Here is a 26,663-nt window from a genome sequence, read left to right on the forward strand (position 1 = left end):
TTCCACAGTGTGCCATCACAGCAGCAAGATTTGTGACCTGTTGCCACAAGAAAAGGGCAACCAGTGAAGAACAAACACCATTGTAAATACAACCCATATTTATGTTTATTTATTTTAACTTGTGTGCTTTAACCATTTGTACATTGTTACAACACTGCATATATATAGTATGACATTTGTCATGTCTTTATTGTTTTGAAACTTCTGTATGTGTAATGTTTACTGTTCATTTTTATTGTTTATTTCACTTTTGTATATTATCTACCTCACTTGCTTTGGCAATGTTAACACATGTTTCCCATGCCAATAAAGCCCCTTGAATTGAATTGAATTGAATGAGAGGATAGAGGAGAGGAGGAGAGGAGGAGAGGAGGGAGGAGAGGATAGAGGATAGAGAATGAGAGGATAGAGGAGAGGAGGAGAGGAGGAGAGGAGGGAGGAGAGGATAGAGGATAGAGAATGAGAGGAGGGAGAAGAGGATAGAGGATAGAGAATGAGAGGAGGGAGAAGAGGATAGAGGATAGAGATCGAGAGACAGAGCCTAAACAACAAAAGATAACTGCTATATGAGAGTTGACTGTGATCTGATCCAACTGGTTCGCAGTTGACACAGAGCCACCCCCCCCCCCCCCCCATTCCCAGAATATTATACAAGTTCCATCCGGCTATTGCTTCATTTTATTTGCTGTACAGCTGTGCTGTCAAACGTATGGCCGGGCAAGATAATTGTAGTGACATTAACAATACATTTATGCATTATGAGAGAGCGTTCAGGCATGTTCACTAGCGTTTATGTGGCCCTGCCGCAGCGAGAGTCCTCAATTAAATTGCCAGTTTCTAAAACGTGTTGCCATGTAATTACTCCGGAGGAAGTGACACATGTATGATATCCCAGCATGCCCTGGTACTTTGTTTCAGCTGGACAACATGGGGTGGGGGAACAAACAAAACAAAAAAGTTGAGGGAAGGAGAGAAGGAGAGAGAGAAAGAGGGATGGAGGGAGAGAAGGAGAGAGAGAAAGAGGGATGGAGGGAGAAAGACAGAGGGAGGGAGGAGAGTAGAGAAAGAGGGATGGAGGGAGAGAAGGAGAGAGAGAAAGGAAGGGAGCGGAGGAGAGGAAATGGGTTTGGATTTGCACAACTGTGCACATGGTAGGGAACTTGGATTGGGAGATGGGAAGGAAGGCTGAAAGAGGGATGGAGGGATGGAGGGATGGAGGGATGGAGGATGGAGGGATGGAGGAATAGAGGGATGGAGGGATGGAGGAGTGGAGGGCTGGATGATGGAGGGATGGAGGAATGGAGGAATGGAGGGATAGATGGAGGAATGGAGGAATGGAGGGATGGAGGGATAGATGGAGGAATGGAGGAATGGAGGGATGGAGGAGATAGAGGGATGGAGGTATGGATGGATGGAGGGATGGAGGAGATAGAGGGATGTAGGTATGGAGGGATGGAGGAATGGAGGGATAGATGGAGGAATGGAGGAATGGAGGGATGGAGGAGATAGAGGGATGGAGGTATGGAGGGATGGAGGGATGGAGGAGATAGAGGGATGTAGGTATGGAGGGATGGAGGGATGGAGGAGATAGAGGGATGTAGGTATGGAGGTATGAAGGATGGAGGGATGGAGGAGATAGAGGGATGGAGGATGGAGGGATGGAGGTATGGAGGAATGGAGGAATGGAGGGATGGAGGAGATAGAGGGATGGAGGTATGGAGGTATGGAGGAATGGAGGAATGGAGGGATGGAGGGATGGAGGGATGGAGGGATGGAGGTATGGAGGAATGGAGGAATGGAGGGATGGAGGATGGAGGGATGGAGGTATGGAGGTATGGAGGATGGAGGGATGGAGGGATGGAGGGATGGAGGTATGGAGGATGGAGGGATGGAGGGATGGAGGGATGGAGGGATGGAGGGATGGAGGGATGGAGGGATGGAGGGATGGAGGTATGGAGGATGGAGGGATGGATGGATGGAGGTATGGAGGATGGAGGGATGGAGGGAGGGAGGGATGGATGATGGAGGGATGGAGGGATGGAGGGATGGAGGATGGAGGGATGGAGGGATGGAGGATGGAGGGATGGAGGGATGGAGGGATGGAGGGATGGAGGGATGGAGGGATGGAGGGATGGAGGGATGGATGGATGGAGGGACGGAGGGATGGAGGATGGAGGGATGGAGGGATGGAGGAATGGAGGGATGGAGGATGGAGGGATGGAGGGATGGAGGGAGGGAGGGGGGGATGGAGGAATGGAGGGATGGAGGGATGGAGGGATGGAGGGATGGAGGAATGGAGGGAGGGAGGGAGGGAGGGAGGGAGGGAGGGAGGGAGGGATGGAGGGATGGAGGGATGGAGGGATGGAGGGAGGGAGGGATGGAGGGATGGAGGGATGGAGGGATGGAGGGATGGAGGGATGGAGGGATGGAGGGATGGAGGGATGGAGGATGGATGGATGGAGGGATGGAGGGATGGAGGTATGGAGGAATGGAGGAATGGAGGGATGGAGGATGGAGGGATGGAGGTATGGAGGTATGGAGGATGGAGGGATGGAGGGATGGAGGGATGGAGGTATGGAGGATGGAGGGATGGAGGGATGGAGGGATGGATGGATGGAGGGATGGAGGGATGGAGGGATGGAGGTATGGAGGATGGAGGGATGGATGGATGGAGGTATGGAGGATGGAGGGATGGAGGGAGGGAGGGATGGATGATGGAGGGATGGAGGGATGGAGGGATGGAGGATGGAGGGATGGAGGGATGGAGGATGGAGGGATGGAGGGATGGAGGGATGGAGGGATGGAGGGATGGAGGGATGGAGGGATGGAGGGATGGATGGATGGATGGAGGGACGGAGGGATGGAGGATGGAGGGATGGAGGGATGGAGGAATGGAGGGATGGAGGATGGAGGGATGGAGGGATGGAGGGAGGGAGGGGGGGATGGAGGAATGGAGGAATGGAGGGATGGAGGGATGGAGGGATGGAGGGATGGAGGGAGGGAGGGAGGGAGGGAGGGAGGGATGGAGGGATGGAGGGATGGAGGGATGGAGGGAGGGAGGGATGGAGGGATGGAGGGATGGAGGATGGAGGGATGGAGGGATGGAGGGATGGAGGGATGGAGGGATGGAGGATGGAGGGATGGAGGGATGGAGGGATGGAGGGAGGGAGGGATGGAGGGATGGAGGGAGGGATGGATGGAGGGATGGAGGGATGGAGGGATGGAGGAGATAGAGGGATGGAGGGATGGAGGGATGGAGGGATGGAGGAGATAGAGGGAGGGAGGGATGGAGGAATGGAGGGATGGATGGAGGGATGGAGGGATTGAGGGATGGAGGGATGGATGATGGAGGAATGGAGGAATGGAGGGATGGAGGGATGGAGGAATGGAGGGATGGATGGAGGGATGGAGGGACTGAGGGATGGAGGGATGGAGGGATGGATGGAGGGATGGAGGGATTGATGGATGGAGGGATGGAGGAGATAGAGGGATGGAGGTATGGAGGGATGGAGGGATGGAGGGATGGAGGAGATAGAGGGATGGAGGTATGGAGGGATGGAGGAGATAGAGGGATGGAGGGATGGAGGGATGGAGGAATGGAGGGATGGAGGGATGGAGGAGATAGAGGTAAAGGGGGGTACTGTTGTGGCTCTCTGTGCCCAGTATGTGTGATTTTGCTCTCCCTCTCTCTCACACACACACACACACACACACAGACACACACACACAGACACACACACACACACAGAGGCACACACCGGTACACACACACACAGAGACAAACACACACACCATGTATGTCTGTACGTGGGCTTCCTGAGGGCTCAGATGACTCTGTCACAGCACTCTGCTAAGCATGACACAAACTACAAGCACTGAGACAGAGATGGTGTGTGTGTGTGTGTGTGTGTGTGTGTGTGTGTGTGTGTGTGTGTGTGTGTGTGTGTGTGTGTGTGTGTGTGTGTGTGTGTGTGTGTGTGTGTGTGTCTGTCTGTCTGTCTGTCTGTCTGTCTGTCTGTCTGTCTGTCTGTCTGTCTGTCTATGTGTGTATGTGTGTGTGTGTGTGTGTGTGTGTGTGTGTGTGTGTGTGTGTGTGTGTGTGTGTGTGTCTGTCTGTCTGTCTGTCTGTCTGTCTGTCTGTCTGTCTGTCTGTCTGTCTGTCTGTCTGTCTGTCTGTCTGTCTGTCTGTCTGTCTGTCTGTCTATGTGTGTGTGTGTCTGTGTGTGTGTGTGTGTGTGTGTGCGTGCGTGCGAGCGTAAGTGTACCAGTGTGTGTATCAGTGTGTGTGTACCGGTGTGTGTGTGTGTGTGTGTATCAGTGTGTGTGTATCAGTGTGTGTGTATCAGTGTGTGTGTACCGTTGTGTGTGTGTGTATCAGTGTGTGTGTATCAGTGTGTGTGTATCAGTGTGTGTGTACCGTTGTGTGTGTGTGTATCAGTGTGTGTGTATCAGTGTGTGTGTACCGTTGTGTGTGTATCAGTGTGTGTGTGTACCGGTGTGTGTGCATCTGTGTGTGTGTATCAGCATGTGTGTATCAGTGTGTGTGTACCGGTGTGTGTGTGTGTATCAGTGTGTGTGTATCAGTGTGTGTGTACCGGTGTGTTTTTGTGTACCGGTGTGTGTGTGTGTACCGGTGTTTGTGTACCGGTGTGTGTGTGTACCGGTGTGTGTGTATCAGTGTGTGTGTGTACCGGTGTGTGTGTGTATCTGTGTGTGTGTATCAGCATGTGTGTATCAGTGTGTGTGTATCAGCGTGTGTGTATCAGGGTGTGTGTGTGTGTGTGTGTGTGTGTGTGTGTGTGTGTGTGTGTGTGTGTGTGTGTGTGTGTGTGTGTGTGTGTGTGTGTGTGTGTGTATCGGTGTGTGTGTGTGTGTATCGGTGTGTGTATCGGTGTGTGTATCGGTGTGTGTGTGTGTGTGTGTGTGTGTGTGTGTGTGTGTGTGTGTGTGTGTGTGTGTGTGTGTGTGTGTGTGTGTGTGTAGGTACCTCTGCAGTAGGGCAGGGGGAAGTCCCATGCTGCGGTCCCAGCAGACGTAGCCAGACAGGACAGCGTGGTGTGACCCTCCAACACGTAGCCGGGGCTGCAACTGTACCTGATCTTCTCTCCAATGTTTAAGGTTGAGCCCTGTTGAAGACCGTTGACCAGCTGGCCGGGGTTACCACAGGTATAGCTGGGTAGAGCTGGGAGGAGAGAGAGAGAGAGAGAGAGAGAGAGAGGTTACCACAGGTATAGCTGGGTAGAGCTGGGAGGAGAGAGAGAGAGAGAGAGAGAGAGGTTACCACAGGTATAGCTGGGTAGAGCTGGGAGGAGAGAGAGAGAGAGAAGTTACCACAGGTATAGCTGGGTAGAGCTGGGAGGAGGGAGAGAGAGAGAGAGAGAGGTTACCACAGGTATAGCTGGGTAGAGCTGGGAGGAGAGAGAGAGAGGGAGAGAGGTTACCACATGTATAGCTGGGTAGAGCTGGGAGGAGAGAGAGAGAGAGAGAGAGAGAGAGAGAGAGAGAGAGAGAGAGAGAGAGAGAGAGAGAGAGGTTACCACATGTATAGCTGGGTAGAGCTGGGAGGAGAGAGAGAGAGAGAGAGAGAGAGAGAGAGAGAGAGAGAGAGAGAGAGAGAGAGAGAGAGAGAGAGAGAGAGAGAGAGGGGGGTTAAGGTAAGTGTAGGTAAGGGTTAAGGTAAGGGTTAAGGTAAGGGTTAAGGTAAGTGTTGGTAAGGGTAAAGGTAAGGGTCAAGGTAAGTGTAGGTAAGGGTTAAGGTAAGTGTAGGTAAGGGTTAAGGTTTGGGACAGGTTTAAAGAAAAATCAACAACAAAAAAATGAATGTTTGATGGTTGCTCCCATCACCATCTACACCACCCTGAGGATGGTTACTCCCATCACCATCTACACCACCCTGACGGTGGTTACTCCCATCACCATCTACACCACCCTGACGATGGTTACTCCCATCACCATCTACACCACCCTGACGGTGGTTACTCCCATCACCATCTACACCACCCTGACGATGGTTACTCCCATCACCATCTACACCACCCTGACGATGGTTACTCCCATCACCATCTACACCACCCTGACGATGGTTACTCCCATCACCATCTACACCACCCTGACGATGGTTACTCCCATCACCATCTACACCACCCTGAGGATGGTTACTCCCATCACCATCTACACCACCCTGAGGATGGTTACTCCCATCACCATCTACACCACCCTGACGATGGTTACTCCCATCACCATCTACACCACCCTGACGGTGGTTACTCCCATCACCATCTACACCACCCTGACGATGGTTACTCCCATCACCATCTACACCACCCTGACGGTGGTTACTCCCATCACCATCTACACCACCCTGACGATGGTTACTCCCATCACCATCTACACCACCCTGACGATGGTTACTCCCATCACCATCTACACCACCCTGACGGTGGTTACTCCCATCACCATCTACACCACCCTGAGGATGGTTTACACACTGTTATGACGTTTGCCATGTTGTTGAGGTTTATTACCCCCATAAATACCTTTCCCCTTTTTCCTCTCTCTACTCTACCGATGTGACTACTGAAAATCCCTTTGTTAACATAGAGAGAGTCTGGGAACATCAAAAGGGTGGTGACCAGAACCCTATTTCGGTTATCCAACCAGTTGAAAATATGCCTTGGTACTTAATGAATATGATGTCAGATCACTTGTCATCTGGGACATGATTACTGATGACAGGACGACATAAACTGTATCTTGGAAAGTCTACACATTCTAGTTATCAGATTCAAATGGAATTGTTGTGCAATTTAAATGTTTAAATATGAAACTATTTGTGAACAGATGAAATGTAATTTTAGCTTGTAAATGAGATAATTGTTTTATTCATAATTGAACTATGCTCAACTCAGTGGCCCCGCCCATGTGAACAGACATTGGTTGTGAACTATTAAACATGCCCTTCACTCCCTACTACATAAACCCTTTACGGAAATGTTACATGTGTGTTCCCGAGGACGTGAGGACGACGGTCCATGCATTAAAAGGGCTAAGCGTGAGCTCCAAGTATGCCAACTTGGTATGAACTTTGAACTCTTATTCACTAAAGAAGTGATACCTCCTAGCCGTTGAGTGAGCAGCAGCAGCAGTTGTAAACGTGGGCTAGGAAAGGACGGACATAGTGTCTCTTCTACCAAAACACACGATGTTACTACAACGCCTCCGTTCTACCAGACAGTCTTCAGAGGACAGGAAGGACTCTGTTGGGTAACACGGCCTTCCATCTACAAACAACCTATTAAAGCACAGCTCGGAGTAAAATATTTCTTAACATTTTCCACGACAACGCTATCTCCCGACGTACTCAGACATGGATGGGCGTCAAATGCTGGAACCAGGGAGTTGCTGTTGTGGGGAGTTAACTTCTCTAGGATAGGGGGCAGCATTTTCACGTTTGGATGAAAAGTGTGCCCAGGGTAAACTGCCTCCTACTCAGTCCCAGATGCTAATATATTCATATTATTATTAGTATTGGATAGAAAACATTCGGCAGTTTCTAAAACTGTTTGAATCATGTCTGTGACTATAACAGAACTTATTTGGCAGGCAAAACCCAGAGGACAAACCATTCAGATTTTTTGTTGTTGTTGAAGTTACTCTCTTTTCAATGAGTTTTCATTGGGAATCCAGATTTCTAAGGGACCTTCCTGCAGTTCCTATCACCCCTCACCTCTCTCACCCCTCTCACCCATCGCACCTCTCTCACCCCTCTCACTCCTCTCACCCCTCTCACTCCTCTCACCCCTCACTCCTCTCACCCCTCAACTCTCTCACCCCTCTCAACCCTCTCACCCCTCTCACCCCTCACCTCTCTCACCCCTCTCACCCCTCACCTCTCTCACCCCTCTCACCCATCGCACCTCTCTCACCTATCTCACTACTCTCACCCCTCACTCCTCTCACCCCTCAACTCTCTCACCCCTCTCAACCCTCTCACCCCTCTCACCCCTCACCTCTCTCACCCCTCTCACCCCTCACATCTCTCACCCCTCTCACCTCTCTCACCCCTCTCACCACTCTCACCCCTCACCTCTCTCACCCCTCTCACCCCTATCACCACTCTCATCACTCTCACCCCTCCCCTCTCTCACCCCTCTCACCACTCTCACCACTCTCACCCCTCTAATCTCTCACCTCTCTCACCCCTCTCACCCCTCTCACCTCTCTCACCTCTCTCACCCCTCTCACCCCTCACCTCTCTCACCCCTCTCACCCCTCACATGTCTCACCCATCTCACCCCTCACCTCTCTCACCCCTATCACCACTCTCATCACTCTCACCCCTCCCCTCTCTCACCCCTCTAACCCCTCACCTCTCTCACCCCTCTCACCCCTCACCACTCTCACCCCTCAACCCTCACACCTCTCGCACCCCTCTCACCACTCACCTCTCTCACCCCTCTCATCTCTCACTCCTCTCACCCCTCTCACCTATCTCACCCCTCTCACCCTTCTCACCCGTCACCCCTTGCAACACTCTCACCCTTCTCACCCCTCTCACCCCTCTGACCTCTCTCACCCCTCTCACTCCTCTCACCCCTCTCGTCCCTCTCGTCCCAGACATTATATCAGTGTGTGTATGGACACATTGGGCAGATGGTGAGGAGAGAGACAGAGGGACAAAGAGACAGACGATGTGTATCTCTCCCTCTTCATCACTCATCCTCTTCATAACACATCAGACAGTAAACACCAGGTCAACAGACAGCCTGGACCCAGCTCACACACACACACACACACACACACACACACACACACACACACACACACACACACACACACACACACACACACACACACACACACACACACACACACACACACACACACACACACACACACACACACACACACACACAGTATATCCTGTTCTGACTCAGACGGCTGTCAGCCTCAGATCAGAGCCCCCTTCTCTGCCTCCTCCTCTTCCTGACAGACACATAATTAAAAGGAGGAAAGGACCGTGACTGATACTGATGGACTTGTAGCAATCTATCTTGGAACTTGTGTGAGTGTAATGTTTACTGTTCATTTTTACTTTCACAGTTGTTTATTATCTATTTCACTTGCTTTGGCAATGTTAACATTTGAGAGAGAGAGAGAGCTGTTGCCACAAGAAAAGGGCAACCAGTGAAGAACAAACACCATTGTAAATACAACCCATATTTATGCTTATTTATTTTAACTTGTGTGCTTTAACCATTTGTACATTGTTACAACACTGTATATATATAATATGACATTTGTAATGTCTTTTTTGTTTTGAAACTTCTGTATGTGTAATGTTTACTGTTAATTTGTATTGTTTATTTCACTTTTGTATATTATCTACCTCACTTGCTTTGGCAATGTTAACACATGTTTCCCATGCCAATAAAGCCCCTTGAACTGAGAGAGAGAGAGAGAGAGAGAGAGAGAGAGAGAGAGAGAGAGAGAGAGAGAGAGAGAGAGAGAGAGAGAGAGAGAGAGAGAGAGAGAGAGAGAGAGAGAGAGAGAGAGAGAGAGAGAGACAGAGAGAGAGAGAGAGAGAGAGAGAGAGAGAGAGAGAGAGAGAGAGACAGAGAGAGAGAGAGAGAGAGAGAGACAGAGAGACAGAGAGACAGAGAGACAGAGAGACAGAGAGACAGAGAGAGAGAGAGACAGAGAGACAGAGAGACAGAGAGACAGAGAGACAGAGAGACAGAGAGACAGAGAGACAGAGAGACAGAGAGACAGAGAGACAGAGAGACAGAGAGACAGAGAGGTCACGATCAGATGAGCTCCTGCATTTTTCAGCATTTTCTTTAAAAAATATACATTTAGAGTTAGATAAACTTGGATTTTTTGTCAGGAACACATACAGGATGCTACCCTCTACAACATAACCCTCACTTCAAATCAAAACTCGAAACCTACAACCTGATTTTGGACGGAATTACAGAATCACCTGAAAAGTTCACAAATACCAAGGATTAATTATTCTATACAGCAAATTCTCTGGAAAACAACAGAAACCTGAGAACACCACCCAACCTGGAACTGAGTGAGTAATGTTTAGTCTGAAACTATATTCTATTTCCAAAAGCCAAGAAGAATAATACATGACATTACTTTATAAGGACTGAATAGTAACATAACTCTGCCAAGCTTGATACAACTTCATCTAGCACTTAAGTGTCAAGTGAGAGGTGTCAAAGCCCATTAGCCCAACAATGGCAGGAGAGTCGAATAGTCTACCCCAACCAAATGGAGAGGCCTTAGAAGCTGCCTCCCGCTGTTCAGAGGTAATTAAAATACAGTACCCTGTCATTGTAAAGAATGATAAGGCAAGAAAAGATCACAAAATGAAGCTCCTTATGGAAAATCAAGAGACACTTTTTGCTGACTATTACAAAAATGGGAACATCAGCAACCTTATCTTCTACACAAACCATCCAGTGGCATGGCACAGTGCTATATTAGCACACTACCCCTTTGTTAAGAGAGGGGGGGTTAACGAGGGGTGGAAACTCAGGATTCTTGACAACGAGGACGAGGAGTCAGCTAATATAAATCTCTATAAGTCTGGAACAGTAATGGTACAGGGCAACCACAAACAGTTTCAGCTGGACTTTCACCAAATCAAAGAATTAGCCCAGCAGGAGAAGCTCTCCCTTGATAAAGATACCCCCACCCCAAGCGGGTCAGACCAGACGTCTTCATCATATAACCACACAGACGAGCAACCCTCAGCAGACAGTCAACCTCCCAGTACAGAGTACTTCTCCCTCATTGAAATGAAGGATAAATTCACCCAGCTGGAGGTAAGGCAGGTGGAGCTGGAACAGCAGGTGATCACACTCCAGTCAGCACAGACCCAGACAACAGTCCAGCACAACAACACCCCCTTAACCAGACCTGGAGAGCCGGAGGTGGAGAAAGACATATCTGCACTATGGACAGTGGTGAGACAACATCAACAGGAGAAAGAGCAGGAGCAGGAGAAGAACAGAGCACTAGAGGAGAGGATCAGACTACAGGAGGAGAGGGAGAGGGGGATGGAGGAGAGGATCAGACTACAGGAGGAGAGGGAGAAGGGGATGGAGGAGAGGATCAGACTACAGGAGGAGAGGTTGAGGGGGATGGCATGTGACAGAGAACAACCCACTAGGGAGGTGGCCATCCCCACAGAGACGCCAGCAGAACAGCCCACCTCAGCACCCGACAAAAGTCTCGACACCACAGCAGAACAGTCCACACCAGACCCTGACCATAGAAACGACATCACAACAGAACAGACAAAAGAAAAACCCCAAGCCCAGCAGCTCTCACCCCCTCTGAGCACCCCCCCTGTCAGCCACCCTGATAGCCCTCCTGACAACCCCCCCACACCCACTGAGGACAAACACAAGACACAGATTGTCCTTCTTATGGACTCAAATGGGAAATATATAGAAGAAAAAAAACTTTTTCCCAAACACAGTGTGTCTAAACTCTGGTGTCCAAACACCCAGCGCGCCCTAGACCTTCTGTCTGAGGACAAACTAGGCTCACCTAGCCACATAATAATACACACAGGCACAAACGACCTGAGAGCACAGCAGGAAAGGGTGGCCACAGCACTGAAGGGAGTGATCGAAAAAGCTTCTTCTACTTTCCCCAACGCACAAGTGGTTGTCTCCACCCTGCTACCACGAAAAGACTTCCACCCTGCTACAATACAGCGGGTAAACGCAAGCATCTCCCGTGACTGTGCCTCAAAACCAAATGTTTTTCTGGCCCACCACTCCACCCTGGACTTGAACAGCCTCTATGACCAGGTCCACCTCTACAAGGCAGCAGTGCCCACCTTTGCCCGGACTCTAAAGGACATCGCTCTCAAACGCAGCCCCAACACTTCACACAGGAGCAACAGATCAATAGACACCCCACCAAGACCAGCGAGACACCCTCCAAGACCCCCCCCTGGACCTACACACCCCCCCCACATCAACCATGCCCACACCCAATTTAGGCCCCCTCAGATCAGACCTATGCCACTCCTGCCCACCCCATGCACCCCACCCCTGCAAAGAGGGCATCAACATGGAAGTCACACATACGCCCAGGTAGTGAGCGGGCAAACAGGCCCAACCCCCACTCTTACACTCGCCCAAGCCAACGGCATGTACCAGATGCTCAGCAGGCTCTGCTCACACTTACTGGCCTGAGGCCAAACCACACGGCCAACAATGGTATGTTGAAATTTATGTTCCTTTTGATGGCATAGAATGCCCTTCTTGCCTTGTCTCTCAGATCGTTCACAGCTTTGTGGAAGTTACCTGTGGTGCTGAGGTTTAGGCCGAGGTATGTATAGTTTTTTGTGTGCTCTAGGGCAACGGTGTCTAGATGGAATTTGTGGTCCTGGCGACTGGACCTTTTTTGGAACACCATTATTTTGGTCTTACTGAGATTTACTGTCAGGGCCCAGGTCTGACAGAATCTGTGCAGAAGATCTAGGTGCTGCTGTAGGCCCTCCTTGGTTGGTGACAGAAGCACCAGATCATCAGCAAACAGTAGACATTTGACTTCGGATTCTAGTAGGGTGAGGCCAGGTGCTGCAGACTGTTCTAATGCCCTCGCCAATTCGTTGATATATATGTTGAAGAGGGTGGGGCTTAAGCTGCATCCCTGTCTCACCCCACGACCCTGTGTGAAGAAATGTGTGTGTTTTTTTGCCAATTTTAACCGCACACTTGTTGTTTGTGTACATGGATTTTATAATGTCGTATGTTTTTCCCCCAACACCACTTTCCATCAATTTGTATAGCAGACCCTCATGCCAAATTGAGTCGAAGGCTTTTTTGAAATCAACAAAGCATGAGAAGACTTTGCCTTTGTTTTGGTTTGTTTGGTTGTCAATTAGGGTGTGTAGGGTGAATACATGGTCTGTTGTACGGTAATTTGGTAAAAAGCCAATTTGACATTTGCTCAGTACATTGTTTTCATTGAGGAAATGTACGAGTCTGCTGTTAATGATAATGCAGAGTATTTTCCCAAGGTTACTGTTGACGCATATTCCACGGTAGTTATTGGGGTCAAATTTGTCTCCACTTTTGTGGATTGGGGTGATCAGTCCTTGGTTCCAAATATTGGGGAAGATGCCAGAGCTAAGGACGATGTTAAAGAGTTTTAATATAGCCAATTGGAATTTGTTGTCTGTATATTTGATCATTTCATTAAGGATACCATCAACACCACAGGCCTTTTTGGGTTGGAGGGTTTTTATTTTGTCCTGTAACTCGTTCAAGGTAATTGGAGAATCCAGTGGGTTCTGGTAGTCTTTAATAGTTGATTCAAGGATTTGTATTTGATCATGTATATGTTTTTGCTCTTTATTCTTTGTTATAGAGCCAAAAAGATTGGAGAAGTGGTTTACCCATACATCTCCATTTTGGATAGATAATTCTTCGTGTTGTTGTTTGTTTAGTGTTTTCCAATTTTCCCAGAAGTGGTTAGAGTCTATGGATTCTTCAATTACATTGAGCTGATTTCTGACGTGCTGTTCCTTCTTTTTCCGTAGTGTATTTCTGTATTGTTTTAGTGATTCACCATAGTGAAGGCGTAGACTCAGGTTTTCCGGGTCTCTATGTTTTTGGTTGGACAGGTTTCTCAATTTATTTCTTAGATTTTTGCATTCGTCATCAAACCATTTGTCATTGTTGTTCATTTTCTTCGGTTTTCTATTTGAGATTTTTAGGTTTGATAGGGAAGCTGAGAGGTCAAATATACTGTTAAGATTTTCTACTGCCAAGTTTACACCTTCACTATTGCAGTGGAACGTTTTACCCAGGAAGTTGTCTAAAAGGGATTGAATTTGCTGTTGTCTAATTGTTTTTTGGTAGATTTCCAAACTGCATTCCTTCCATCTATAGCATTTCTTAATGTTACTCAGTTCCTTTGGCTTTGATGCCTCGTGATTGAGTATTGCTCTGTTCAAGTAGACTGTGATTTTGCTGTGGTCTGATAGGGGTGTCAGTGGGCTGACTGTGAACGCTCTGAGAGACTCTGGGTTGAGGTCAGTGATAAAGTAGTCTACAGTGCTACTGCCAAGAGATGAGCTATAGGTGAACCTACCATAGGAGTCCCCTCGAAGCCTACCATTGACTATGTACATACCCAGCGTGCGACAGAGCTGCAGGAGTTGTGACCCGTTTTTGTTGGTTATGTTGTCATAGTTGTGCCTAGGGGGGCATATGGGGGAGGGAATGCTGTCACCTCCAGGTAGGTGTTTGTCCCCCTGTGTGCTGAGGGTGTCAGGTTCTTGTCCAGTTCTGGCATTTAGGTCGCCACAGACTAATACATGTCCCTGGGCCTGGAAATGATTGATTTCCTCATTCAGGATGGAGAAGCTGTCTTCATTAAAGTATGGGGATTCTAGTGGGGGGATATAGGTAGCACACAGGAGGACATTTTTCTCTGTTAAGATAATTTCCTTTTGAATTTCTAGCCAAATGTAAAATGTTCCTGTTTTGATTAGTTTAATGGAGTGAGTTAGGTCTGCTCTATACCAAATTAGCATTCCCCCTGAGTCCCTTCCCTGTTTCACACCTGGTAGTTTGGTGGATGGGACTACCAGTTCTCTGTAACCTAGAGGGCAACCAGTGGGTCCGTCTCCTCTGTACCAGGTTTCTTGCAGGATGACAATGTCTGCATTACCGATTTCTTTGATGAAGTCCAGGTTCCTGCTCTTTAGGCCAAAGGCAGATGATCTCAGACCTTGCATATTCCAGGATGAGAGAGTAAAAGCTTTGTGTTCCATAGTGTCTAGTGTTGTTTTTGTGTGGTTTAGGTCTGGAACATCACAGTAGGTGTGAGCAGAGCATGTTGAGCATCTGATACACACCTCTTAGGTTGCAGGATGGGGCTTGGACGGGTGTAATAGTGGGGGTTGGGCCTGTTGCTCTGCTCACGTTCTGGGCATATGTCCTGCTGTCATGTTGAGGTCCTTGCCACAGGGGCGGGGGGCATGGGGGAGGGGGCAGAAGGGGCATAGGTCTGATATGGGGGGGCCTATATAGGGTGTGGCCAGGGTTTATTTGGGGGATTGGGGGTGTGGTTGGTGATGCTGTGGTCTGCGTGTAGGTCCTCTTCGGCGTGGGTTCTCTATGTGCAGTTCCTTCAGGAGGGGGTTTTGCAGGTCTAGGAGGGAGTCTCGCTGGCCTGGGCCGGGTGTCCGTTGCTCTGTTGCTCCTGTGTGAGGTGCTGTGGTCTGGCCGGGTGTCCGTTGCTCTGTTGCTCCTGTGTGAGGTGCTGTGGTCTGGCCGGGTGTCCGTTGCTCTGTTATGTCTGTGTGAGGTGCTGTGGTCTGGTCGGGTGTCCGTTGCTCTGTTGCTCCTGTGTGAGGTGCTGTGGTCTGGCCGGGTGTCCGTTGCTCTGTTGCTCCTGTGTGAGGTGCTGTGGTCTGGCCGGGTGTCCGTTGCTCTGTTGCTCCTGTGTGAGGTGCTGTGGTCTGGCCGGGTGTCCGTTGCTCTGTTATGTCTGTGTGAGGTGCTGTGGTCTGGTCGGGTGTCCGTTGCTCTGTTGCTCCTGTGTGAGGTGCTGTGGTCTGGCCGGGTGTCCGTTGCTCTGTTGCTCCTGTGTGAGGTGCTGTGGTCTGGCCGGGTGTCCGTTGCTCTGTTGCTCCTGTGTGAGGTGCTGTGGTCTGGCGGGTGTCCGTTGCTCTGTTGCTCCTGTGTGAGGTGCTGGGACTATGGTCGAGGGTGACGTTCTTCAGGGTCCTGGCAAAAGTTGGTATTGCTGCCTTGTAGAGGTGGACCTGGTCGTAAAGGCTGGTCAAGTCCAGAGTGGAGTGGTGGTCCAGGTAGACATTAGATTTTGAGGCACAGTCTCACGAAATGCTTGCATTCACCAGCTGTATGTGAAAGCATTTTCGTGGTACCAGGGTGGAGATAACCACTTGTGCGTTGGGGAAAGTAGAAGAAGCTTTTTCAATCCTTTTAGTGCTGTGGCCACCCTCTCAACACTAACACTGTCTCATCCACAGGGGGTGTAAAACCTCCCTCTCAACACTAACACTGTCTCATCCACAGGGGGTGTAAAACCTCCCTCTCAACACTAACACTGTCTCATCCACAGGGGATGTAAAACCTCCCTCTCAACACTAACACTGTCTCATCCACAGGGGGTGTAAAACCTCCCTCGCAACACTAACACTGTCTCATCCACAGGGGGTGTAAAACCTCCCTCTCAACACTAACACTGTCTCATCCACAGGGGGTGTAAAACCTCCCTCTCAACACTAACACTGTCTCATCCACAGGGGGTGTAAAACCTCCCTCTCAACACTAACACTGTCTCATCCACAGGGGATGTAAAACCTCCCTCTCAACACTAACACTGTCTCATCCACAGGGGGTGTAAAACCTCCCTCTCAACACTAACACTGTCTCATCCACAGGGGGTGTAAAACCTCCCTCGCAACACTAACACTGTCTCATCCACAGGGGGTGTAAAACCTCCCTCTCAACACTAACACTGTCTCATCCACAGGGGGTGTAAAACCTCCCTCGCAACACTAACACTGTCTCATCCACAGGGGGTGTAAAACCTCCCTCTCAACACTAACACTGTCTCATCCACAGGGGGTGTAAAACCTCCCTCGCAACACTAACACTGTCTCATCCACAGGGGATGTAAAACCTCCCTCTCAACACTAACACTGTCTCATCCACAGGGGATGTAAAACCTCCCTCTCAACACTAACACTGTCTCATCCACAGGGGGTGTAAAACCTCCCTCTCAACACTAACACTGTCTCATCCACAGGGGATGTAAAACCTCCCTCTCAACACTAACACTGTCTCATCCACAGGGGGTGTAAAACCTCCCTCTCAACACCAGCAGTTCTTGGGGCGAGACCATTCTACAACAACCACCTCCGGCTAATATGCTAATACACACAGACTTTGTGTCTATGCTAATAGGGTTATCGCTCAGTTGAAAATACAGGAATATCTAGACATCAGTGGTCAGAACCAATGCTATAATACAGGAGAGTGTGGAGAGGAGAGCGAGGGGGGAGAGGAGAGAGAGGAGAGAGAGAGGGGAGAGAGGAGAGAGATGGGAGAGGAGAGAGAGGGGAGAGAGGAGAGAAAGGAGAGAGAGGAGCGAGAGAGAGGGGAGAGAAGCGAGAGGAGAGAGAGAGGAGAGAGGAGTGCGAGGAGAGAGAGGGGAGAAAGGCGAGAGAGAGGGGAGAGAGGAGAGAGAGGGGAGAAAGGAGAGAGAGAGGAGAGAGAGAGGAGAGAGAGAGGAGAGAGAGCGGAGAGAGAGAGGAGTGAGAGGAGAGAGAGGGGAGAGAGGAGAGAGAGGGGAGAGGAGCGAGAGGAGAGAGAGAGGAGAGAGGAACGCGAGGAGAGAGAGGGGAGAAAGGCGAGAGAGAGGGGAGAGAGGAGAGAAAGAGGAGAGGAAAGAAAGCAGAGAGAGAGGAGAGAGAGAGAGGAGCGAGATGATAGAGAGGGGAGAGAGGAGAAAGAGAGGGGAGAGAGGATAGAGAGGAGAAAGAGAGGAGAGAGAGGAGAGAGAGGAGAGGGCAGGGATGGAGGGATTATCATGCTGTTTCATGGTTTTATTTGTGTGTTGTATAACACACACACACACACACACACACACACACACACACACACACACACACACACACACACACACACACACACACACACACACACACACACACTTGGACTGTGGTGACAGTGATACAAGATGTTTGGTGTTCCATCTGTTCCTAAGCACTTCCCTGTGGAGCTACAGAGATCCATCCAAAGTCCACCACATACCACAGTGTATTGTGGGTAGGAGGGGGGGGTGTTAGTTTGTATCCATTTATGTTATTCCCCTCCAGCAACCTTCTATCAATTAGACTTTAAGCATCCCACCCAAACACACACACACACACACACACACACACACACACACACACACACACACACACACACACACACACACACACACACACACACCCAAACACACACACACACACACCCACACACACACACACACACACACACACACACACACACACACACACACACACACACACACACACACACACACACACACACGCCATAAAATCACCTTTAGCATCCCACCCAAACACACACACACACACACACACACACACACACACACACACACACACACACACACACACACACACACACGCCATAAAATCACCTTTAGCATCCCACCCAAACAAACACACACACACACACACACACACACACACACACACACACACACACACACACACACACACACACACACACACACACACACACACACACACACACACACACCATAAAATCACCTTTAGCATCCCACCCAAACAAACACAAACACACACACACACACACACACACAAACACGCCATAAAATCACCCTTAGCATCCCACGCAAACAACGACAAACACACACACACACACACACACACACACACACACACACACACACACACACACACACTTTAAGCATGCTCCTCTCCTCTCCTCCCCTCTCCTCTCCTCCTCCTCTCCTCTCCTCCTCCTCCCCTCTCCTCCTCCTCCCCTCTCCTCTCCTCTCCTCTCCTCTCCTCCTCCTCTCCTCTTCTCCTCATAGGCAGACGGCTGAGGAAGAAGGACAGAGTGGTGCAGTGTGTATTTATAGCTAGAGATGGAGGTGTAGAAATGAATAGATTTGATTGTGACGAATGGGTGTGGAAGGTGTTGAGCAGAGCAGAGCAGGTCTTCCAGAACACCCGGTAGCTCCGCCTGTTCCGCCATGGCTTCCTGACTCTTTATATAGAGAGAGGGATATTGTATAATGGCACTCTATTTCCCCATGGACCCTGGTGAAAAGCAGTGCACTACGTAATGAACACTATGCTATTTGGGATACAGTGTACTCTGGCTTCCTTAAGGTCCAGATATAGCTCTTAATGTAGCTGTTATATAGCTGTTATATAGCTGTTATATAGGTGTTATATAGGTGTTATATAGCTGTTATATAGCTGTTATATAGGTGTTATATAGCTGTTATATAGCTGTTATATAGGTGTTATATAGGTGTTATATAGGTGTTATATAGGTGTTATATAGGTGTTATATAGCTGTTATATAGCTGTTATATAGGTGTTATATAGCTGTTATATAGGTGTTATATAGGTGTTATATAGGTGTTATATAGCTGTTATATAGGTGTTATATAGCTGTTATATAGGTGTTATATAGCTGTTATATAGGTGTTATATAGCTGTTATATAGCTGTTATATAGCTGTTATATAGGTGTTATATAGCTGTTATATAGCTGTTATATAGGTGTTATATAGCTGTTATATAGGTGTTATATAGCTGTTATATAGCTGTTATATAGCTGTTATATAGGTGTTATATAGCTGTTATATAGCTGTTATATAGCTGTTATATAGGTGTTATATAGCTGTTATATAGGTGTTATATAGGTGTTATATAGCTGTTATATAGCTGTTATATAGGTGTTATATAGGTGTTATATAGCTGTTATATAGGTGTTATATAGCTGTTATATAGGTGTTATATAGCTGTTATATAGCTGTTATATAGGTGTTATATAGCTGTTATATAGGTGTTATATAGCTGTTATATAGGTGTTATATAGCTGTTATATAGGTGTTATATAGCTGTTATATAGCTGTTATATAGGTGTTATATAGCTGTTATATAGGTGTTATATAGCTGTTATATAGGTGTTATATAGCTGTTATATAGCTGTTATATAGGTGTTATATAGCTGTTATATAGTGGTTATATAGCTGTTATATAGGTGTTATATAGCTGTTATATAGGTGTTATATAGGTGTCATATAGCTGTTATGTAGGTGGTATATAGGTGTTATATAGCTGTTATATAGCTGTTATATAGCTGTTATATAGCTGTTATATAGGTGTTATATAGCTGTTATATAGCTGTTATATAGCTGTTATATAGCTGTTATATAGGTGTTATATAGCTGTTATATAGCTGTTATATAGCTGTTATATAGGTGTTATATAGGTGTTATATAGCTGTTATATAGCTGTTATATAGGTGTTATATAGCTGTTATATAGCTGTTATATAGGTGTTATATAGCTGTTATATAGCTGTTATATAGGTGTTATATAGCTGTTATATAGCTGTTATATAGGTGTTATATAGCTGTTATATAGGTGTTATATAGCTGTTATATAGCTGTTATATAGGTGTTATATAGCTGTTATATAGCTGTTATATAGCTGTTATATAGCTGTTATATAGCTGTTATATAGCTGTTATATAGCTGTTATATAGCTGTTATATAGGTGTTATATAGCTGTTATATAGGTGTTATATAGGTGTTATATAGCTGTTATATAGCTGTTATATAGGTGTTATATAGGTGTTATATAGCTGTTATATAGCTGTTATATAGCTGTTATATAGGTGTTATATAGGTGTTATATAGCTGTTATATAGGTGTTATATAGCTGTTAATTCAGTAACATTTTTCACTTTGACAAGTCAGTATGTCAGTTGCTTATATTTTATTTTTTACTTTAACTTTACTGAACTAGACAAGTCAGTTAAGAACAGACTCTTATTACAATGACATCCTACCCCGGCCAAACCCGGACGACTCTGGGCCAATTGTGTGCCACCCTATTGGACTCCCAATCACGGGCCGGTTATGATACAGCCAGGAATCGAACCAGGGTCTGTAGTGACGCCTCTAGCACTGAGATGCAGTGCCTTAGGACAGCTGCGCCACTCAGAAGCCCATCCAAATATTTAGGCTTATTCATTTGGAGAGTAATTGTCTTTTATATATGTAGATAGAGGATATTTTAGGAGCTTAATATTTTGAAGTGCGATGATGAGATTTTTCTGCTTTGTATAATTATATTTTGTTCAGAGCTGCATATTATTGATGGGTAGCGTGGCTGCCTTGAGATCTAAGCTAGCGCCGGACACCAATCAAATTGTTAATGGAACTATTACATGGAATTTATTGCCAAAACGAACTACCCTCAATGTGGAGTGCAATGAGAATATCTCACGTCAGACACACACATCACTGTTGCTTACACACACACACACACACACACACACACACACACACACACACACACACACACACACACACACACACACTCCTCCACAGTGAAAAAACTGTGTCCTAATTAGTGCTAATGTAAATAGCTCTCTCTTTATCCATCCTTCTCTTTATCAATCCATCCCTCCATCCATCCCTCCATCCATCCCTCCATCATCCATCCCTCCCTCCCTCCCTCCCTCCCTCCCTCCCTCCCTCCCTCCCTCCCTCCCTCCCTCCATCCATCCATCCATTCATCCATCCTTCTCTTTATCAATCCATCCAACCATCCATCCATCCCTCCCTCCCTCCATCCATCCATCCATCCATCCATTCATCCATTCATCCATCCTTCTCTTTATCAATCCATCCAACCATCCAACCATCCAACCATCCAACCATCCATCCATCCATCCAACCATCCAACCATCCATCCATCCAACCATCCAACCATCCAACCATCCATCCATCCATCCATCCATCCATCCATCCATCCAACCATCCAACCATCCATCCATCCATCCATCCATCCAACCATCCAACCATCCATCCATCCATCCATCCATCCAACCATCCAACCATCCAACCATCCATCCATCCAACCATCCAACCATCCAACCATCCATCCATCCATCCATCCATCCATCCATCCATCCATCCATCCATCCAACCATCCATCTATCCATCTCTTTCTCACTGCCCCACTTTCTCTCTTTTTCTTTAGTTCACTCATGTTGATCTGAGGTTAGTTCTCTCAGTTTCTAAACTCATTACCTATTTTCTCTCCCTCCACATGTAACCATTCTTCCACCTCTCCTCTCGTAACCCCTCCTCTGCTCCCCTCCTTCTGTCTGTGGTTATTGATCTGGCTTTGTTTTGCTTGTGGTAACACAGTGTTCTCTGACAGTGTGTTTAGTTCCTGTGGTAACACAGTGTTCTCTGACAGTGTGTTTAGTTCCTGTGGTAACACAGTGTTCTCTGACAGTGTGTTTAGTTCCTGTGGTAACACAGTGTTCTCTGACAGTGTGTTTAGTTCCTGTGGTAACACAGTGTTCTCTGACAGTGTGTTTAGTTCCTGTGGTAACACAGTGTTCTCTGACAGTGTGTTTAGTTCCTGTGGTAACACAGTGTTCTCTGACAATGTGTTTAGTTCCTGTGGTAACACAGTGTTCTCTGACAATGTGTTTAGTTCCTGTGGTAACACAGTGTTCTCTGACAGTGTGGTTAGTTCCTGTGGTAACACAGTGTTCTCTGACAGTGTGTTTAGTTCCTGTGGTAACACAGTGTTCTCTGACAGTGTGTTTAGTTCCTGTGGTAACACAGTGTTCTCTGACAGTGTGTTTAGTTCCTGTGGTAACACAGTGTTCTCTGACAGTGTGTTTAGTTCCTGTGGTAACACAGTGTTCTCTGACAGTGTGTTTAGTTCCTGTGGTAACACAGTGTTCTCTGACAGTGTGTTTAGTTCCTGTGGTAACACAGTGTTCTCTGACAATGTGTTTAGTTCCTGTGGTAACACAGTGTTCTCTGACAATGTGTTTAGTTCCTGTGGTAACACAGTGTTCTCTGACAGTGTGGTTAGTTCCTGTGGTAACACAGTGTTCTCTGACAGTGTGTTTAGTTCCTGTGGTAACACAGTGTTCTCTGACAGCGTGTTTAGTTCCTGTGGTAACACAGTGTTCTCTGACAATGTGTTTAGTTCCTGTGGTAACACAGTGTTCTCTGACAGTGTGTTTAGTTCCTGTGGTAACACAGTGTTCTCTGATAGAGTGTTTAGTTCCTGTGGTAACACAGTGTTCTCTGACAATGTGTTTAGTTCCTGTGGTAACACAGTGTTCTCTGACAATGTGTTTAGTTCCTGTGGTAACACAGTGTTCTCTGACAGCGTGTTTAGTTCCTGTGGTAACACAGTGTTCTCTGACAGCGTGTTTAGTTCCTGTGGTAACACAGTGTTCTCTGACAGTGTGTTTAGTTCCTGTGGTAACACAGTGTTCTCTGATAGAGTGTTTAGTTCCTGTGGTAACACAGTGTTCTCTGACAATGTGTTTAGTTCCTGTGGTAACACAGTGTTCTCTGACAGTGTGTTTAGTTCCTGTGGTAACACAGTGTTCTCTGACTGCGTGTTTAGTTCCTGTGGTAACACAGTGTTCTCTGACAGTGTGTTTAGTTCCTGTGGTAACACAGTGTTCTCTGACAATGTGTTTAGTTCCTGTGGTAACACAGTGTTCTCTGACAGCGTGTTTAGTTCCTGTGGTAACACAGTGTTCTCTGACAGTGTGTTTAGTTCCTGTGGTAACACAGTGTTCTCTGACAGTGTGTTTAGTTCCTGTGGTAACACAGTGTTCTCTGACAGTGTGTTTAGTTCCTGTGGTAACACAGTGTTCTCTGACAGTGTGTTTAGTTCCTGTGGTAACACAGTGTTCTCTGACAATGTGTTTAGTTCCTGTGGTAAGACAGTGTTCTCTGACAATGTGTTTAGTTCCTGTGGTAACACAGTGTTCTCTGACAGTGTGTTTAGTTCCTGTGGTAACACAGTGTTCTCTGACAGTGTGTTTAGTTCCTGTGGTAACACAGTGTTCTCTGACAATGTGTTTAGTTCCTGTGGTAACACAGTGTTCTCTGACAGTGTGCTTAGTTCCTGTGGTAACACAGTGTTCTCTGACAGTGTGTTTAGTTCCTGTGGTAACACAGTGTTCTCTGACAGCGTGTTTAGTTCCTGTGGTAACACAGTGGTAAGTAAATGTTTATGTTCTTTCTCCAGGACTGATGGAATGTCCACAATCAAGTTCTTTTTTTGGTTTTTCATGTTTATTTTCATGTTTATCAATCATTCTGTGTCTCTCACTTTGAACTCCCCGAAAGTGGGGAGGAGTGTGGTTCTGGTACCGGTTTTGATTGACATTTTATAAATCGAGCTGTGCGCAAGGTAAATCATAACTACTCAGCGATAGTCCTCGTTCTCCCCGTCTCGGGAAGTGTATTTCATTCCGCCTGTGTGACTGAGGGTGTGAAATCTGACACCACTTAAAGCTGGCATCTCATGATAAATAATTACTTTTGGGTATGTTTATTTAGGTGGAAATCTACATTTAGACATTATATTCAACAGGATTATTAATCTGCAGTTGCTACTGTACATTGATTTTTGGACATATAAAGTAAGGACCCGCTGATGCATGAAGCGTAAACCGAGCCTTCTGAAAGTATTCAGACCACCTTGACTTTTTCCACATTTTGTTACGTTACAGCCTTATTCTAAAAAGATACACACAATACCCAATTTCTCGATGCCTCTCCTTGTTCGGGCGGTGTTCGGCGGTCAACGTCGCCAGTCTTCTAGCCATCGCAGATCCATTTTTTTATTTTCCATTTGTTTTGTCTCATTTTCCCACACACCTGGTTCTCATTTCCCTCATGATGTGTTGTGTATTTAACCCTCTGTCCCCCCCCCCCATGTCTTTGTGTGGTATTGTTTACTTGTAAGGGCTTGTGCACATTTTGTTTGACTGGTGAGCGTCGGGTTATTGTGCCCATACTTTGTATTTCTTATGCCGTTGGTTTTACTACTAAACTGCTATTATCAAGTTCTGCTCTCCTGCGTCTGTCTTCTCTGCCACCAGATATGCACTCCTTACAATCGTTGAGAAGTACTGGCGGCCCACCTTGGCGCAGGATGTCACTCGTTATGTCAAATCCTGTTCCGTATGTGCCCAAACCAAGTCTCCCCGGAATGCTCCAGCAGGGAAGCTCCTACCGCTTCCCCTACCTCAGCGACCCTGGTCTCATCTATCCATTGACTTTGTAACCGATCTCCCCTCTGACGGTTTCACCACCATTCTGGATAGATTTTTGAAGTCATGTAATTTAAACCCTCTTCCAGGTCTCCCCACTGCTCTCCAGGTCGCTGAGGCACTCTTCCAGCAGGCCTTCCGGCATTATGGCCTTCAGTAGGACATCGCCGCCTACCGTGGCCCCCAATTCACATCACGAGTTTGGAGGGCATTCATGGAGAAGCTCGGAGTCACGATCAGCCTCACTTCTGGGTACCGGCCTCAGTTCAACGGGCAGATGGAGAGGATGAACCAGGAGCTGGGTAGGTTCCTGGGGAGTCACGGTCTGGACCAGCAGGGTGAGTGGGACCAGCAGGGTGAGTGGGAACAACTCTTTCCATAGTCAGAGTACGCCCAGAATTCGCTGCGTCACTCCTCTACTGGGTTGACTCCCTTCCAGTGTGTTCTGGCTCCGGCCTTGGCTCCGGCCTTGGCTCCGGGTCAGACCGAGGCTCCTGCGGTTGATGAGTGGTTCAGGGAAAAAAATAAAAAAAGTGTGTCGTGACTCAAGTGTTCCGTCCATCGTCAAAGAGAACAGGCAGACCGCCACCGCAGTGAGACCCTTCTGTTCCACCCTGGGGATCGCGTTTGGCTCTCTACCAGGAACCCCCCACTCTGCCTGCTCTGCAAGAAACTGAGCTCCCGGTTTGTTCAAGGTTCTCTGGGGGGTTAACAAGGTGATGTGTAGGTTACAACTGCCCAGTCACTACCATATCTCACCCTCATTTCATGTCTCCCTTCTCAGGCTGGTGGTTCCTGGTCCACCAGATGATGCTGTCCCCCCCCCCCCCCCACCCCCCCCCTTGCCATCGAGGGCAGTCTGGCGTATGCTGTCAGATCTCTGCTGGACTCCTGGCATTGTGGGGTATCTGGTGGACTGGAAAGGGTATGGCCCTGAGTAGTGGTGCTGGGTTCCGGTGGAGGACATTCTAATTGAATGCTTTTTAAGTAATTAATTTGCATGTTATTGCATGACATAAGTATTTGATACATCAGAAAAGCAGAACTTAATATTTGGTACATAAACCTTTGTTTGCAATTACAGAGATGATACGTTTCCTGTAGTTCTTGACCAGGTTTGCACACACTGCAGCAGGGATATCGTGATGTGACCAATTAAAGAGACAGGGACAACGCTGAGATCTGTTTCTGTGACAACAGAGACAAAGTTAGTAACAGCTGAGATCTGTTTCTGTGACGACAGAGACAACGTTAGTAACAGCTGAGATCTGTTTCTGTGACGACAGAGACACCGCTGGTAACAGCTGAGATCTGTTTCAATTGACAACAGAGACAACGTTAGTAACAGCTGAGATCTGTTTCTGTGACAACAGAGACAACGTTAGTAACAGCTGAGATCTGTTTCTGTGACAACAGAGACAACGTTAGTAACAGCTGAGATCTGTTTCTGTGACAACAGAGACAACGTTAGTAACAGCTGAGATCTGTTTCTGTGACAACAGAGACAACGTTAGTAACAGCTGAGATCTGTTTCTGTGACAACAGAGACAACGTTAGTAACAGCTGAGATCTGTTTCTGTGACAACAGAGACAACGTTAGCAACAGCTGAGATCTGTTTCTGTGACAACAGAGACAACGTTAGTAACAGCTGAGATCTGTTTCTGTGACAACAGAGACAACGTTAGTAACAGCTGAGATCTGTTTCTGTGACAACAGAGACAACGTTAGTAACAGCTGAGATCTGTTTCTGTGACAACAG

General features: G+C 47.4%; 1 protein-coding gene across 1 annotated transcript in view; it reads right to left on the reverse strand.

Annotated features, from left to right (window-relative positions):
* The window catches only part of csmd2 (CUB and Sushi multiple domains 2), an 899,615-nt gene that overhangs the window by 670,384 nt on the left and 202,568 nt on the right, over positions 1-26,663 (reverse strand). The window contains exon 4 of the mRNA XM_071373664.1: positions 4,988-5,182. Coding sequence (XP_071229765.1) covers positions 4,988-5,182 — 195 coding nt within the window. The remainder of the gene's footprint in view (positions 1-4,987; positions 5,183-26,663) is intronic.

The sequence above is a fragment of the Salvelinus alpinus genome, chromosome 29 (assembly GCF_045679555.1).
Source record: "Salvelinus alpinus chromosome 29, SLU_Salpinus.1, whole genome shotgun sequence".
NCBI classification, from domain to species: Eukaryota; Metazoa; Chordata; class Actinopteri; order Salmoniformes; family Salmonidae; genus Salvelinus; species Salvelinus alpinus.